The sequence below is a fragment of the Eurosta solidaginis genome, chromosome 5 (genome assembly GCF_040869045.1).
Source record: "Eurosta solidaginis isolate ZX-2024a chromosome 5, ASM4086904v1, whole genome shotgun sequence".
Classification (NCBI taxonomy): Eukaryota; Metazoa; Arthropoda; class Insecta; order Diptera; family Tephritidae; genus Eurosta; species Eurosta solidaginis.
Genome location: NC_090323.1, coordinates 26248356 through 26266742, shown reverse-complemented (window position 1 = coordinate 26266742; position 18387 = coordinate 26248356). Strand labels below are relative to the sequence as shown.

Genomic DNA, 18387 nt, shown 5'->3' with positions numbered 1-18387 from the left:
CGCTTAAAAGCTATCGGACTTCATCTGAGCTATAACGATATAGCCAGAGCCTAGGCTGCTAAAAAACAGGAATCGCCACGGGTAGGTGAGGTTGACTATCCGGTTGGAGAAGCTATAAACTGCGCTGGCATCCCCTTGAAAATGGTTCTGTTACACAACCTGTCGAAATAATTGGGTGTTTTAGTCCCTTCTTGCGACAGGTATAATTGCCGTAGGTATATTCTATGCCTCCCTAACCCGCCTTATTATTTCAACAAAAAAACCAGATTGAAACCGTTGCTAGTGCTGGAGCCAAATGGAGCTGAGCTTACTAAGTATATATAACCTTTCATTTTACAAATTTGAGCTTAAAACAGATTGCAGATTGATTGATTCCAGAAGCTGCTGGGAGGTTTTATGGTGCATATATGATTTATAAACAATATTTCCCCGGTAATAGGCAAATGGCCTATAGTGGGATATATATACGTCAACTTTGTCAGCGGCTTAAAGCCTATATAAAACAGCTGATCCAATAAATCTTATGGAAATCAATGTAATTGGTCAATGGTGCCATACCATAACGCCCTAGCAATAACCATACCATAGCCAACCAATTGGTTTTTGGTTTTTCGCCATATCCATAACCTAAAAATATTTGAATTGGTGAATTTATTAACTTTTTGAAAGGTATTCATGAACATTAAATGGTATATTAACTTTGGTCCGATGTTTGTAACGTTGAGAAATATAGAAGATAGACTCACCATTAAGTATACCGAATTGATCAGGGTGACGAACTGAGTTGATATAGCCATGTCCGTCTGTCCGTCCGTCCGTCTGTCCGTCCGTCTGTCTGTTTCAACGCAAACTAGTTCCTCAAATTTTGAGATAATTCAATGAAATTTGGCACAAGAATGTATTTTGGTATTATATTAGACATTTGTCGGATCCGGTAGGATCGAACCACTATAACATATATCTCCCATACAACCGATCGTTCAGATAAGACGATTTTGGTCATTCCTGCCTCAATTTAGAAAGTATAAACGTGAAACTCGGTGATATATATTCTATCATATCGTTGAAGATATCCTAAAAAAATCACTTTGGTCGGAGCTATATATAGTATATATCCCATACAACCGATCGTTCAGGTAGAAAGATTTTTGGCATTTTCTCCCTTAATTTCCAATATAAAAACATTAAACTTGGTGATATTTATTCTAATATATCATAAAAGATTTCCTGAAAAAATCACTTTGATCGGAGCTATATATAGTATATATCCCATACAACCGATCGTTCAGATAAGGGGGTTTTTTGCCATTTTTATACTCAGCTGAGCAGAGCTCACAGAGTATATTAACTTTGTTCGCATAAAGGTAATCCGTAACGGCATAAACTAATCGAGATAGATATAGACTTCTATATATCAAAATGATCTGGGTGAAAAAAAAATTCATTTAGCCATGTCCGTCCGTCTGTCCGTCTCTAAACACGATAACTTGAGTAAATTTGGAGGTATCTTGATGAAATTTGGTATGTAGGTCCATGGGCGCTCATCTCAGATCGCCATTTAAAATGAACGAAATCGGACTACAACCACGCCCACTTTTTCGATATCGAATATTTCGAAAAACCGAAAAAGTGCGAAAATTCATTACCAAAGACGGATAAAGCGATGGACAATGGGCGTGGCACCGCCCACTTTTAAAAGTTTTGCAAGCTGTAATTTGGCAGTCGTGATGAAATTTGGTAGGCACGTTACTCCTGTTACTATATGTGTGCCAAATAAAAATAAAATTAAAGAAAAAAAAACTTTTTTAAAAATAAGCTTTTATTATTTTGGTTAATAAAATTAACTAAAAAGTAAACAATAAATTGACTCTAAAGAAATATAACACTTTATAAGTTCATTGTAAGCTTAAACGATAATTAGGCTTTTTCGTCTGCGACAAAAAAATTCTATATTGTACATAATTATATATTTTTAACATTAAAACTTTACACCTAAATTATTAAATCTTACAGTTTATATCACAGTCCTAATTGTTCTAATAAAAAACGTGTTAAATTTTGATGGTATAATTAAGAACATTTAGGATCTCATTTTCTTGCTATCGCAATGTAACACGCTTTTATTAGAACAATTAGGACTGTGATATAAACTGTAAGATTTAGTAATTTAGGTGTAAAGCTTTAATGTTAAAAATATATAATTATGTACAATATAGAATTTTTTTGTCGCAGACGAAAAAGCCTAATTATCGTTTAAGCTTACAATGAACTTATAAAGTGTTATATTTCTTTAGAGTCAATTTATTGTTTACTTTTTAGTTAATTTTATTAACCAAAATAATAAAAGCTTATTTTTAAAAAAGTTTTTTTTTCTTTAATTTTATTTTTTACTTTTTAGTTCGTTTTATTAACAAGTAATAGAAGCTTGTTCTTATAAAAGCTTTAAATATAAGTATAGGGGGTGAAACAAAAACACATATATCAGTTACATCTGCGTATAATGCGTATTGGAATTTATTAGTACACATTTTATGCGCAGCAACTTCAGAGGTGTATTTAAAGTTTAAAGCATTGTAAATATAAGTATTGAAGTCATGAGCCTGGGCATTCGGCCAATTTTAGTGATGTAAATTGCATGGCGCCAGCGCCAATGCGGTGCCAGCTCAATGGTAGCTCATTGACGAAATTACTCCAAGCGAATTTTTGACGCTTCTTAGTAGTGAGTGCGTAGTACATTTTACTTGCGCTATTGAGTGAAACGACTTTTGTGTGTCAGGCACGAGTTTGGTGTTATTGGCGCTACTGGCAGTGATGACACTGAGCTGTTGACGGTAGCGCTGGTAGTTCAGATTTTGAATCAGAGAAAGAATTGATGACCCGTGTGAATTATTATGGCTTTGGCCGTGTAAATTATTATGGTGTATTTGTATATTTTAGATTTAATGCACAATTAATATTTGTGTGTTTGAGCGGCCAAATAATAACAGTAGTATTGCTAAAGTGCTGCTTAGTTGATGGAATGTCGCTAATTTCTTAGCGATGATCAGCAGATTGTCAATATTTCGTTCAACGGACGCGCGAAATTGCCACATCTGCTCAAATTTTCCAAAGATTTTCCATTCTTGATTTAACTTAAGCTGTTATGCCAATATTTTTCAGCCAGCTTTTTTCAAATAGGTAATTTTTCCAAAGGCAAAATAAATTACACAAAAGATTACAGGCTTAAACAGCCTTAAAAATTCAGCTATGTTGGTTATACACAGAAATACAACAGAGGGTTGTGTCTCCGCTTTTCGCAAGCGATGAGATTCACCACGCGTGTCACGTGATTCACCACGTCCAAATATCACAATCCACGGATAGGTACCGGCGTGTTTGTATGGGACTTAGGCTGTTATGACAAAGTAAATACAAATCTTTACCGATAACTGTGTTATCGATTAATTTATCGAATTCTAACAAAGTAATATTGCATTGTCATCGGAGTTATACATGTGTGCAAAATTTCAGCTCAATCGGACACCGGGAAGTGTATCAAATTTAACTTGCAAGATTCCATTACAGACAATAAAAGTGAAAGTAAATGAAAGCTTATAATTAGCGAAATCGGATGACGAACACGCCCACTTAAAAAAAAATTTTTTTTTAGTCAAATTTTAACAAAAAATTTAATATCTTTACAGTATAAAAGTAAATTATGTAAACATTCGACTCCAGTAATGATATGGTGCAACAAAACACACAGATAAAAGAAAATTTCAAAATGGGCGTAACTCCGCCCTTTTTAATTTAATTTGTCTAGAATACTTTTAATGTCATAAGTCGAACAAAAATTTACCAATCCTTGTAAAATTTGATAATAACGATAACTGTTTTCTGTGAAAATGGGTGAAATCGGTTGCAGCCACGCCCAATTTTTATACACAGTCGACCGTCGGTCCTTCCGCTCGGCCGTTAACATGATAACTTGCGCAAAAAACGATATATCTTAACTAAACTTAGTTCACGTACTTATCTGAAGTCTTGGTGTAAAATATGGCTGAAATCCGACTATGACCACGCCCACTTTTCCGATATCGAAAATTACGAAAAATGAAAAAAAATGCCATAATTCTGTACCAAATATGAAAAAAGAGATGAAACATGGTAATTGGATTGGTTTTTTGACGCAAAATATAACTTTAGAAAAAACTTTGTAAAATGGCTGTGACACCTACCATATTAAGTAGAAGAAAATGAAAAAGTTCTGCAGGGCGAAATCAAAAGCCCTTGGAATCTTGGCAGGAATACTGTTCGTGGTATGACATATATAAATAAATTAGCGGTACCCGACAGAAGATGTTCTGGGTCACCCTGGTCCACATTTTGCTCGATATCTCGAAAACGCCTTCACATATATAACTAAGCGCTACTCCCTTTTAAAGCCCTCATTAATACTTTTAATTTGATAACCACCTATAGAACTAAGGCCCACTACGTTTTAAATAATCATTAACACCTTTAATTTGACACACATGTCATACAAACACATTCCAGGGTTATCCTAGGTTCATTTTGCTAAATGGTGATTTTCCCTTATTTTGTCTCCAAAGCTCTCAGCTGAGTATCTAATGTTCAGTTACACCCGAACTTAGCCTTCCTTACTTGTTTATTTTATATTTATCTTAAAAATCGTTTAGGTATGTACATCTGTTCACTATATATTTCTTATCTTATACATCCGATTATTTGGAGATGACGAACGGGATAAGATTATTGTTCAGCCCCATTCATGAAAGGTATGTAGTCTTCGGCACAGCCGAAGACAGTCCCGTCCTTACTTGTTTTAATTGTTTTGGATACGTTTTGACTAAGACACTTTGTATTTTTGGAATATGTTTGTAATTTGTTACGTTTTCATCATATTTATGAAAATTTCGCGATTTTTAGGCTAAGGCACCAATAATAGATGCCAATTGGTATGGATAAGTAAAAAATATGGTTATGACAATGGCGTTATGACTATGTCAACTTTGCCAGACCCTTTAATTGTTTTCTCCACTGCTAACAGAATAATTTTCTTGATTCTGCTGCACCGGCCACCAATCTATGTTAGCCACGTACAATTTTAATTACCAAAAATATTTGATATATTAAGTAAACAGTATCATTGCGGATACGTGGTACTCTATGAGCGGTTTTAAAGAAAAACATATGTAGCTATCAACATAAAAAACCATAACAAGCAATCAAGCAATATGCATACCAATACTAAAAAATAAACAGGCATGTGAGTAACACGAAGAAAAACATGTTATAAAAATGAAAAATAAAAAAATTTCTAGACAAACGACTTGTTGCTTCTGTGGGGAAAACATCTGGATAGAGTACAAGACAAGGGCAAGTTTAGTTAACCATTTTAAACTGTGATATAAGTACTTAAAACTATTTAAGAAAAATAAGCTTCAATATGGCAGGCAGCTCAAATTTTATCACCTTCTTCGTAGTAAGCATCAGTGTATGTGTTAAACAGCATTTGTGTGTTGAATATCCTGTGGGACTCGACTGTAAGGTAATAATCAATGAAATAAGAACGCTACTTAATGAAATATGCTGCATTGAGACTTTGGTAAAAGTGTAGAACATGGGTCGACTGCTAATATCGAAAGAGGTGTTAAAAGACGCGTATTAATCTCGAAAATAATAATCCTTAGGCGGAAAATAAAAATTTTTTATCTATCCGGAGATAGCTGAAGTTGTAAATTTTCATGTGGTTGTTGTAATGTTGTGCACTGAAAAAAATGTTGTGTTCAAAGGGATTTTGTACGCATTTAATTTTGATCCCACCCCATTGGTGGGCTGAACAGGGTAATTTTTTATAAGCGCGGCCGAAGGCCGCCAACGCAGAAAGATGTTCTGCTCAAAATTACCATGGATCCCACCCCGGGGTAATTTTTCGGTATTTCGTTAATATCTTTTCAACGAATTAAAATTTGTATTTTCCGTATTAGCAGTCGCCTTCGGATTATTGTTGTCGAGGTAAATACGCGTCTTTCGACACCTCTCTCAATATTTTTTGACGCGTATTAGCAGTCGACCCCTTTTCTAGACTATTACCGTTTAAATTAGGGCACTGACTAACTAAAATATTTACTTAAAGATAATGCATCCTGTTAAAGAGCTATCTAGAGAAGAGTTCTTAAAATATGGAAAACTTAAAGACGTGGAACATTTACGTAAAGCAGTGGAAAATATACTTATACCACGTGTGGCTGGCACAAGCGGGCATACGCGAGTACGCAACTACATCAGTGGTAGTTTACATCAGATGGGATGGTCTGTTCAGTATGATGCATTTTATGCGACAGTGCATATTTTGAGCAATGTACATTTTCATAACGTAATTGCAAAACTTAATCCAAAAGCAAAACGGTTTCTAGTGCTAACCTGCCACTATGATAGCCAATATTCTAAATCTAATACATTATTAGGCGCTTTAGACGCAGTACCATGCGCTATGCTACTTAATATGGCGCGCGTTTTACAGGCAGCGCTTGAGCCGTTTCGTAAAACAGAACTCAGTTTAATGTTTATTTTCTTTGATGGAAGAGAGCCTCCAGAGAACCGAAACGTGGACAATTTCCCTTACGGGGCTTGTCATTTAGCTAACCTTTGGCGAGAGGATGGTACTTTAAATAAATTGGATATATTAGTAGCACTGGATATGATTGGTTCAGCCGGTACGACATTTAAGAGTTCCTTTGCAAATACTGAAGCATGGTTTTCACGTTTTATAGCATTGGAAGAGCGTTGGTCAGATGCCAATAAGTTAGGTTGCACAAATCCAAGGCGCTATTTTGAAACTGAACTAATACGTTCTCGTGATTTTAAGCGTGATCATATGCCATTCCTACAACAGAACGTACCAATATTGCATCTAACACCAAAGATTCACCCACCCGTATGGCATACTAAAGAAGATAACGGGTCAATAATTGATCACGATGCTACGGACGATATATCGCGTATAATACGTTTATTTATAATGGAATACCTGCACAGCGGTATAAATAAATGAATGCATAATAAACAGAACTCACAGTAAAGGTGTATACAATTTTTCCAAGTGTCATTACCATACGACTTTGCAATAATAACAGCTTGATAAACCTATTTCAATTTTTATAAATGAAGTGATGAGAATATGTAGCCATAAATAAATAATAAATATTCTTACTGCATACAAAAGTTGTGACGAAAGTCATATGTTAATACTCCACCGTCTACTGTCTGGACTATATTGTCAAAGACCACATGTGCGCGTAAGGTGGCACTAAGATCTATAACAGACACAGTGATTTGTGCTGCGCGTGGTACATCTGATGCGTGCTATGAAGATTTTAAATGACCAGGAGTTGTGGATGGAGAACTGTTTGTCGTGTTATCACAAAATCTGGGTTGTTCGGGCCGCTTATATGCGAGTGTTTTTACAGATGTAACTAGAATGGATGTTCAAGAATTTTTAACTCAAGCAATGGCTTTAGAATTGCAGGGTGTTGTTATAAGTCGATTCCTGAGTGGAAAACCACCCTAATCGGCTGAACACCCCACTTCAGAACTCTTTTTTCATAAACGCTGCAGTTCACGTCAAAACATATAGAATTTATGCTATGATAGAGGATTTTCGGAACGGTAGCTGAGTTATGGTAATATTTCAATCAGCAGTCGAAATGGCGATATTTCTTTGAGATCAAACTTTTTTCTTAGCTTTAAAGTTCCCTCTTTAATGAATAGAACATGAGGTAAGAAGAAAATTGCACAATTAGTACTTTAAGGCCCTGCCAAACTCCGTATAAAACAGCTGATGCAATCAACCTTATAGAAATCAATGTATTATGTTATTGGCGCCATAGCATAATGCCTTAATGATAGCCATACCATAGCTAAGCAATATGTTTGTGGTTGAAACACATACATAAATTGGCCTAGGCTAACTACCGTCCCATTTCCAAACTTTCAACTCTCTCGAAATTGTTTGTAATTGTAGTCAAGAACAAAATATTCTTCGCTGTAAAGATCTTGATTTCTCGTAATCAGCATGGATTTATGCCTGACAGATCGACTGTAACTAGTCTAGCAGCAATTTGTGAATTTTTTATTTCTTCATTTAATAGGAGAGCACAAGCAGACACTATCTATACCGATTTTTCGAATGCTTTTGACAAAGTCAACCATTAATTACTAATACCCGAACTTACTGGCTTGGGCTTACATTCTAGTATATTTTCTTGGGTGAGGTCTTACTTGGCAGATCGAAGCTGTTTTGCTGTGTTTAATAGTATCTGTTCGCGGGCAATGAGGGAGCTTGATTTGCTGTATTCAAAAGAGATTGATTTTTCATTAAATAAATTTAGGTTTAAAATGCTATTGAATGAAGTAATTTGATTATTTAATATTTCTTATTTAATACACATTTGTAAATAGTCTGTAAGGAGGTTCTAATTGTCCTAGACTATAATATGAATAAATAAATAAATAATTAATTAATTTCTTTCAAAACTCAATATATCGCTTGATATAAGGTCAAGTATGAAAAGGTGTTTGGAATATTTTCTGCTTTTAAATTTGTTTATGAAGGAACAAAGTTACACAAAAAAAAAGTTTCGTATTCTTTACGAGACATAATTGGCATGACCACATTCGTGAAAGATTAAGATTAAGCAGTTCTACATTTGCAATTGTACTGCAATGTTAAAAGAGCATACAATCTATGTTTTGTCCTAAAAAGCAATATCAATTCCAAATAAATTATTTATCCTATAGGACTGGCTTGTCACATAACTTGCTTTCGTATGGTTGGCAATCAATGATCGTATGTAACGATACCAAAGAGGATAAATATAATAAGAGACGTAATTCGTTACTTGTAGCCATTTGCTAAATACTTGGTAGCACTTACAGACATATACACAAGGGCATTCGATATTTAACATACTTTTTCCATTCTACAACCCATACATTTTAGCTTTGAGTTTGATACCAAATTATTAAAGCCAGAAGATAATTACATTATATTCATTTTCAATCATGATAAAAAAAACTATACATTTTTTATTTGAAAAATGCAACAAGCACAACAAAATGTGCAATTGGGCTTTGCCCAAGCTCCTCACAGAAGTAAAATTTTTAATATCAGCCTTGGGACGATAGTTATTTAGTTCAAAACGTTTCTTTTCTTAACTCTACCGACATTTGTGGACGTGTTTTAACTGCCGACCCCTTTGTTAACTATTAGCACTTTAGTTTTTTTTAAGTGCAAAATGCCTTACAATTTTATATTGAAAATATATCCCATTTTCGGCATGTTTTAAAGAACTAATAATACTAGTTATGAGTTTGATAATTTGTTTTTACTTTTTTAGTAAAATTTTATGGAGCGATTCGGGGAAAAAGGTTGAAAATAACAGGCAAATCTATCATGTGTACACATCGGTTGAGTGCTGCCAACTCTCAGCGTACTGAACGTGATAGTTCGAATGAGATTTGGTCGTGATTCAGAGGTCGATGACTCAATGGAACGCTACTAATTTTCGCTCAGTCTGCTTCTCATTTTTCCTTTTATTCAATTTTAAACGAGTGCGAACATAATAGCAGTTTGGAAACAAACAACACGAAAAAGGTTTTCGCTTTAGTCTTTTATTAAAAATATTAAGCTAATATAATAACAAATTTCTATAGAAATGTCATTTTAAAAAGCTGTATAAATATTTTGTATTTTTCATCATTAACAACTGCTTGGTGCACTAAAGAATTAAAATGTCTAAAAAACCAAAAGACACGATCGTTCAAGCGATACAAACTATCTGGTACAAGAATTGCCTATGCTGTTTACTCTATTTTACGTCACAAATATAACACCTTGACGGCAGTTGCTATAAAGTGAATATTAGTAGGGTCAGTAGTAAAATTTTTTATGACCCTAAGATTAACTCAAAAAGAAAGACTAAAGGGTTTCCTTCTACAATGAAGCTTAACGATCATATTCGAACGATAATGCCATAATTGCTAATATATTTGTAGATTTTTATAAATCTAACTATTCGAATTCATCACAGAATTGGGCATTATTTCCTTTTATTAGTGCTGAGGATTATCTTTGGCATCTGGATAATCTGAAAATATCTTACTCTGCTGGACCTGATCAAATTCCGTCAGTTGTGCTGAAAATGTGTACACAATACCTAAATCGACCTCTAGCTTGTTTGTTTAATGCCTCGCTGAAGCAAGCGATGTTTCCTATGCAGTAGAAAGAGTCATTTATAATTCCTCTCTATAAGAGTGGCAGCAGATCTTGTATCACAAATTACAGAGGAATAGCTAAACTCAACGCCATTCCCGAGCTGTTCGAAGCGATTGTCACAAAGCAACTAGCGTTCAGTGTATCTTCGATTATTGACTTATCACAGCACGGTTTTTATAAGGGAAAGTCAACAGTCTCTAACCTTCTTGAGTTCACGACCCTTGTATCCAAAGCTCCAAATCTAACTACGAAATTGATGTTACTTATACAGATTTTTGTAAGGTGTTTGATAAAGTCTCCCATGCTTTACTCTTACACAAACTCTACCGGTTAGGCTTTCCCTCTTTCCCTTCAGTGCTGCCGATCTGAGAGTACTGAACCTGACAGTTCTAAAGAGATTTGATCGTGATTCAAAGCTCGATGACTCAATGGAACGCTACTAATATTCGCTCAGTGTGCTGCCCGTGTTTGCTTTTACGCAGGTATAAACGCGTACGAACACAATAGCAGTTTGGAAACAAACAACACTAATTAAGTTTACGCTTTGTTCTTTTCATAGAAATATAAAGCTAATATAAGAACAAATTTCTATAGACATGTCGTTTAAAAAGCTGTTTAAATATTTTATATTTTTCATCATTAAGGGCATTGAAGTTTTAATTAGGCACTTCAAACCAAAAATTTACTCAAAGCCGAGTAAAAAAAGTTTATTTTGTATAAATAAAAAAAAAAATCTAAGGCGCGATAACCTCCGAAGAGATTTTAGGCCGAGATTCTCTTCCAAATTGCAACGTGCTCCTTTTTAATTTTTCCTACAAATTGACGGGACTAGACCTACACCTTTTATGCCGGCTCCGAACGGTATCTGCAAGGCAGATAAGTTTTCACTGAGAGCATTTTATGGCAGAAATACACTCGGAGTGCTTGCCAAACGCTGCGGAGGGGCGACTCCACTTAGAAATTTTTTTTAAAATTTAAAAACATGTTTCTAAAATTTTGATGTTGCTTTGCTCGGAACGTGAACCCAGGATCTTCAGTGCGGTAGGCGGAGCACGCTGCCATCACACCACGGCGGCCGCCAAGCTATTGTATAAATAGCTTTAACTTAAATATAGTAGTATTTTTATACCCAGCTGTACTTGTACATAGGGTATTATAACTTTGATTGGATAACTTGGATAACGATTGGTTGTACAGGTATAAAGGAATCGAGAAAGATATAGACTTCCATATATCAAAATCATCATCATCATCAGTATTAAAAAAAAAAATTTGATTGAGCCATGCCCGTCCGTCCGTCTGTCCGTTAACATGATAACTTGAGTAAATATTGAGATATCTTCACAAAATTTGGTACGCGACCTTACCTGGATCCAGAATATATTGGTATTGAAAATGAGCGAAATCGGATGATAACCACGCCCAATTTATATATATATATATAACATTATGGAAAACACAAAAAACCTGATTATTTAGTAAATAATACACCTAGAATGTTGAAATTTGACGCGTGGACTGATATTGAGGCTCTTGATAAAAATTTGAAAAAAAAAAATTTTAAACAGGGGTGGCACCGCCCACTTGTGATAAAATCAATTATACAAATATTATTAATCATAAATCAAAAATCCTTAAACCTATCGTAAAAAAATTGGGCAGAGAGGTTGCCTTACTATAAGGAAAGTTTTGAAGAAAAATTTACGAAATCCGTTAAGGACCACGCCCACTTTTATATAAAAGATTTTTAAAAGGGTCGTGGACGAATCAACTAAGCTATATCTTTGCAAAAAAGAGCTTTATATGAATGGTATTTCATTTCCCAAGTGGATTTATAACAACAAATAGGAAATTCTTCAAATTTAAAAAAATGGGCGTGACACCGCCCTTTTATGACTAAGTAATTTCCTATGTTTCGGGAGCCATAACTCGAATAGAAATTAGTTCAGAATAGAACCATATGTATATGTAATATTGCGCAGCCTTGTAGCACTATTAAGCACACAAAACAAACAACAACAGTATTTCAAGTGTACAGTCGGGTATGTAATCTTCGGTTTCACCTGAACTTAGACTTCCTTACTTAATTTTTCTACATTTTTATACTCAGCTGAACAGAGCTCACAGAGTATATTAATTTTGTTCGCATAACGGTACCCCGTAACGGCATAAATTAATCGAGATAGATATAGACTTCCTCATATCAAAATGATCTGGGCGAAAAAAGAAATTCATTTAGCCATGTCCGTCCGTCCGTCCGCCCGTTAACACGATAACTTGAGTAAATTTTGAGGTATCTTGATGAAATTTGGTATGTAGATTTCTGGGCACTCATCTCAGATCGCTATTTAAAATGAACGATATCGGCCTATAACCACGCGCACTTTTTCGATATCGAAAATTTCGAAAAACCGAAAAAATGCGATAATTCATTACCAAAGACGGATACAGCGATGAAACTTGGTAGGTGAGTTGAACTTATAACGTAGAATAGAAAATTAGCAAAAGTTTGGACAATGGGCGTGGCACCGTCCACTTTTAAAAGAAGGTAATTTAAAAGTTTTGCAAGCTTTAATTTGGCAGTCGTTGAAGATATCATGATGAAATTTGGCAGAAACGTTACTCCTATTACTATATGTTTTCTATAAAAAAAATTTGCATAATCGGATGACGAACACGCGCACTTAAAAAAAATTTTTTAAGTCAAATTTTAACAAAAAATTGAATATTTTTACAGTATGTATAAATAAATTACGTCAAAATTCAACTCCAGTAATGATATGGTGCAACAAAATACAAAAACGAAAGAAAATTTCAAAATGAGCGTGGCTCCGCCCTTTTTCGTTTAAATTGTCTAGAAAAAATTTACCAATCCTTGCAAAATTTGGTAAGGGCATAGCAACTATGACGATAACTTTTTTCTGTGAAAACGGGCGAAATCGGTTGAAGCCACGCCCAGTTTTTATACACAGTCGACCGTCCGTCCTTCCCCTCGCCGGCTAACACGACAACTTGACCAAAAATCGATATATCTTTACTAGTTCTTAGTTCACGTACTTATCTGATCTCACTTTATCTTGGTATTAAAAATGGGCGAAATGCGACTATGACCACCCGATTTTTCGATATCGAAAATTTCGAAAAATGAAAAGAATCCCATAATTATATACCAAATTGGTTGAGGTCTTACTTGGCAGATCGTAGCTGTGTTGTTGTGGTTGATAGTATCTGTTCACGGCCGTTTACTGTCAATTTATTTCTTACTTTTTAGTTAATTTTATTAACCAATAATAACAGCTTATTTAAAAAAAATTTTTTTTTCTTTAATTTTATTTTTTACCTTTTAGATCGTTTTATTAACAAAAAGCTTTTTTCTTAAATTTAATTTAAATATCAATTTTTTTTAATTTTTAGTAAGGTAAAATATTCTTTAAATTAGTTATGTAATCTTTACTTAGTTATTTGTAACGCTTTTCATCCTATCCATTTCTTTTAATGCATCAACATTACAAGGTTTCTTCGAAGTCAACTTTGAACAGTCAAGTTCTTCGATTCGAAGACCTGCTAAAGACCTAACTCGGCTTAAAGCCACATAAGCTTGACCAGCAGCAAATATTTTGCAGCCTAGATAAATAACAGCATGATCTACAGTAGTTACCTGCATTTTGTGCACAGTTAAAGCCCACGACAAGACAATCGGGAGCATTATTCTTTAAGGAAGGAAATTGAACTGATTTAGGCTGTATTATGTGAACGCCATCTTTTTTTAGTCTACGCAAACCGATGGTATATCGTTATGGTATAGTTGAGGACGTCTGTAATATGGCCATATAATTTCAGTGACGTGACCTATTGCTCCATTTACAAGTCCCTTAGCAACGTCAACGTTAGATCTCAACATAACTTTAGCACCAACAAATATTTCTAGTTCTTTTGGAAGACCTCCTCTTTTGTTAATGTCTGAATGCATTATATTATTAACACCAATCTGATCACTGTTTTTTTTCCATCAATTAATTAGTTTTGCTAATAATCAGTTATCAGCTGAGTGAAAGAAATTGTGCTTTTGAAACGATACGTTGAGCCAACTGTCAACAACCAATCGGTAAAAACTTTGAGTGAATAGAGCGGAAAATTTTTATGCTGACTAATTTGTCGTAAAGTTACAACTGTGCGTTCCAAGAAATTATCACTAATCAACTTCGCCAGCAGTTGTGCTTTTGAAATGCGCCCCATGCTTTCTTCGACTCATTCAAATGAATTTGAATATATGTGCATACACATGCTCACGTGTTCTTGCAACAACAAAACGTTAAGTACATACATACATACATATGAATATACAGATTTTCGAGAAAACATATCGTATATGTTTGCCAAAAGTGGCTCCACTTCGGATATCAGCATCTTCGATTGTCAGATCTTTCACGTTCAACGCTATGAAAAGACTATCGAAAAAGACTCTCGACCAAATTACTGATAAGAATCGCTACGTTTAAATAACCCTGACGGAGTATGAGTACACGCTTTTTTATACCATGATGCGAATATATTGGGGCATATTCATAATCGAAATAAAATGTGACTTAGTTAGTTGAAGCATTTTTGACAGAGAGCACATATAAAATTGTGTCAAGCAGTGCTAACTAACTTAAAATCATATTTTATTGTGACTTTGCTTATGTCGCGTTCATTTTACAACTACTGATTGCAGATCTCTGCTCTGTGGGTTAAATCTGTAAAACAAAATCAAGTGCGCAGAAAAGTATGCAACATTGAGCGATAACAGCCTAACTTCTACGTTCGTTGTATACACAAACAAAGCGAAGTTACCTCGTTCTTGAGCCGCTGTAGGTAATTCGCCATCCCTCTAAACAAAGGACTTGGGCTTTTATTCCCTTGTGAACACAAATCTTTACCGATTACTCCGTTATCGACTAATTTATCGAATTCTCGCAAAGCAATATTGTATTGTCATCGAAGTTATACATGTGTGCAAAATTTCAGCTCAATCGGACACCGGGAAGTGTATCAAATTTAACTTGCAAGATCTGATTACAAACAACAGCCAAGTGGAAGTAAATAAACGCTTATAATAAACAGGCATGTGAGTAACGCGAAGAAAAACACGTTATAAAAATGAAAAATAAAAAAATGTCTAGACAAACGACTTGTTGCTTCTGTGGGGAAAACATCTGGATAGGGTACAAGACAAGGGCAAGTTTAGTTAACCATTTTAAACTGTGATATAAGTACTTAAAACTATTTAAGAAAAATAAGCTTCAATATGGCAAGCAGCTCACATTTTATCACCTTCTTCATACTAAGCATCAGTGTATGTGTTAAACAATATTTGTGTGTTGAATATCCTGTGGGACGCTGTCAGGTAATAATCAATGAAATAAGAACGCTACTTAATGAAATATGCTGCATTGAGACTTTGGTAAAAGTATAGAACATGGGTCGACTGCTAGTATCGAAAGAGATGTTAAAAGACGCGTATTAATCTCGAAAATAATAATCCTAAGGCGGAAAATAAAAATTTTTTATCTGTACGGAGATAGCTGAAGTTGTAAATTTTCATGTGGTTGTTGTAATGTTGTGCACTGAAAAAAATGTTGTGTACAAAGGGATTTTGTATGCATTTAATTTTGATCGGTATTTCGTTAATATCTTTTCAACGACTTAAAATTTGTATTTTCCGCCTTCGGATTATTGTAGTTGAGGGCAATACGCGTCTTTAGACACCTCTCTCTATTAGTATTAGCAGTCGACCCCTTTTCTAGAATATTACCGCTTAAATTAGGGCACTGACTAACTAAAATATTTACTTAAAGATAATGCATCCTGTTATAGAGCTATCAAGAGAAGAATTCTTGAAATATGGACAACTTGCAGACGTGAAACATTTACACAATGCAATGCAAAAAATACTTATACCACGTGTTGTTGGCACAATAAGGCATAAGCAAGTACGCAATTACATCAGTGATAATTTACGTAAGATGCAATGGTCTGTTGAATATGATACATTTCGTAAGACAGTGCCTATTTTGAAAAAAGTACAATTTCATAACATAATTGCAAAACTTAATCCAGATGCGAAACGGTTTCTAGTGCTAACCTGTCACTACGATAGCAAATATTTTAAATATGATAAATTTGTGGGCGCTATAGACGGAGTACCATGCGCTATGCTACTTAATATGGCGCACGTTTTACAGGCAGCGCTTGAACCGTTTCGTAAAACAGAACTCAGTTTAATGTTTATTTTCTTTGATGGTAAAGAGTCTATCGTGGCGGAGTCCAATGGCCTTTATGGGGCTCGTAATTTAGCTAATAGTTGGCATGCGGATGGTACTTTAAAAAAATTGGATATATTAGTAGATTTGGATTTGATTGGTTCACCCAATTCAACATTTTATAGTTTCTTTAAAAATACTGATGAATGGTTTAATCGTTTTATAGCGTTGGAAGAGCGTTTGTCAAATGCCAAAATTTTATATCGTTGCATAAATCCAAAGCGCTACTTTGGAAATAACCCAATACGTTCTCATTATCAACAGAGTGATCATTTACCATTCCTAAAACGGAAAGTACCAATATTGCATGTAACACCACCGCGAGTCCCAAGCGTATGGCATAGAAAAGTTGATGTCGAGTCAAATATTGATCACGATGCTACGGAAGATATATCGCGTATAATACGTTTATTTATAATGGAATACCTGAACAGCGGTATAAATAAATGAATGCATAATAAACATAACTCACAGTAAAGGCGTATACAATTTTTCCAAATGTCATAACCATACAACTTTGCAATAATAAGTTAAACCGATTTCAATTTTTATAAATGAAGTGACGAGAATATGTAGCCATAAAGAAATAATAAATATTCTTACTGCATACAAAAGTTGTGACGAAAGTCATTCAGTTGTTAATTCTAATGAACTGGTGTGTTATAACATGATCGACAGACAAAAAGTTTCTAAAATAAATCTCCCTGGGGACATGTATATAAATGCAATTGTTGTAACGGCAACCCTGGTATAGAGGTAGTGTGCTGAGCGTACCATAACGAATATCCTTTGTAGGTTCCAGTGAAGGGGCAACTTCCATCAAACAGCACCCTACCAATTGGAAGGGAACAATCTCCTAAGGATACATATTTCCCGGGGGGGGGGGGTTCCCTAGAATATTGAACGTGGGCATATTACAGTTTGCCCAGATGATTGGGCTGGAACCTTAACACAACCCTTTCAAGGCACGTTTCCTGGACCTTATCGGTTACATTATTGACGAAGAATAACTAAGCTTGCACGATACCGACAGAGGCTGATGAGATAGTCATTGTCGTCTTAGTATCTCCGATGTTACATGCAACATCCTTCTGGAATCAAGGCGCGTGCCTATGCTTTGCCGTTATCCTTGCTTTGAAACGCGCAAAGCGTTTATGTTAATCCGCTCTTCTGCATTTTATTGAATGTAGAAAAATCGTTCAGAAAATCTGCTCGTGTAAAAGAGCTCCAGATTTGAAGTTTTTGATGAGGTTAACAAGTTACACGTGTGGCGCTTAATTATTGTTAAGTTTCTCCTGGTTTTAAATCGATTTTGTTTTCCGTACGTTTGTTGGAAGCCACACATCCCCTATTATTTATATTTCAACGGGAATATAAGCTATCATACAGTGAGTTCTCTATCTCCGTATCACGCTCAATGCTCATGGTAATGCTCAGGATCGTTGGAAGACTTGAGAAGCGTAGAGGCCAAGCAGCGACATCTCCTTTTGAAAAAGTAGGTTTATAAAAGGCAGCCTTGCCGAACTAAAGACACGAAATAAACAAATTATCTGGCTCCTAAATTGAACCAGACATCAATCTGAATTTATCTGACTAAAATCGTTGTTGTTGCATTTACGTGCAAAATTATTTATCTGGCTCAGGATCTTTGCGACGGGATGATGGTTAATGTTTCGAAATAGAGTGAAAGGCAGTAAATTAAGACAGTCGAATGGAGTGGACTGAAGGACAACAGGAAGAGCAGAGTTGCATTGCATCAATATACCTTCAATATTTGTATCAATATTAAAGATAACATACATACCC

The 18387-nt window shown here is 34.9% G+C and overlaps 2 protein-coding genes across 3 annotated transcripts; both read left to right on the top strand.

Annotated features, from left to right (window-relative positions):
* The first annotated feature begins 5202 nt into the window (after positions 1–5202).
* LOC137252437 (glutaminyl-peptide cyclotransferase-like) lies at positions 5203–8484 on the top strand. Its single transcript, XM_067788119.1, has 2 exons — positions 5203–5551; positions 6140–8484. Exons 1-2 carry the CDS (start codon positions 5450–5452, stop codon positions 7055–7057), a joined length of 1020 nt encoding a protein of 339 aa, XP_067644220.1. The 5' UTR covers positions 5203–5449; the 3' UTR covers positions 7058–8484.
* Positions 8485–15322: 6838 nt separating this feature from the next.
* LOC137253403 (glutaminyl-peptide cyclotransferase-like) lies at positions 15323–17142 on the top strand. Of its 2 annotated transcripts, none has more exons than XM_067790252.1 (2): positions 15323–15665; positions 16117–17142. In XM_067790252.1, the coding sequence occupies exons 1-2, from the start codon at positions 15567–15569 to the stop codon at positions 17029–17031; spliced, it is 1014 nt and encodes a 337-aa protein (XP_067646353.1). In that variant the 5' UTR covers positions 15323–15566; the 3' UTR covers positions 17032–17142. The 2 variants fall into 2 exon arrangements, with proteins under 2 accessions (XP_067646353.1, XP_067646354.1); XM_067790253.1 differs by having other exon boundaries at positions 15551–15660.
* Positions 17143–18387: the final 1245 nt, after the last annotated feature.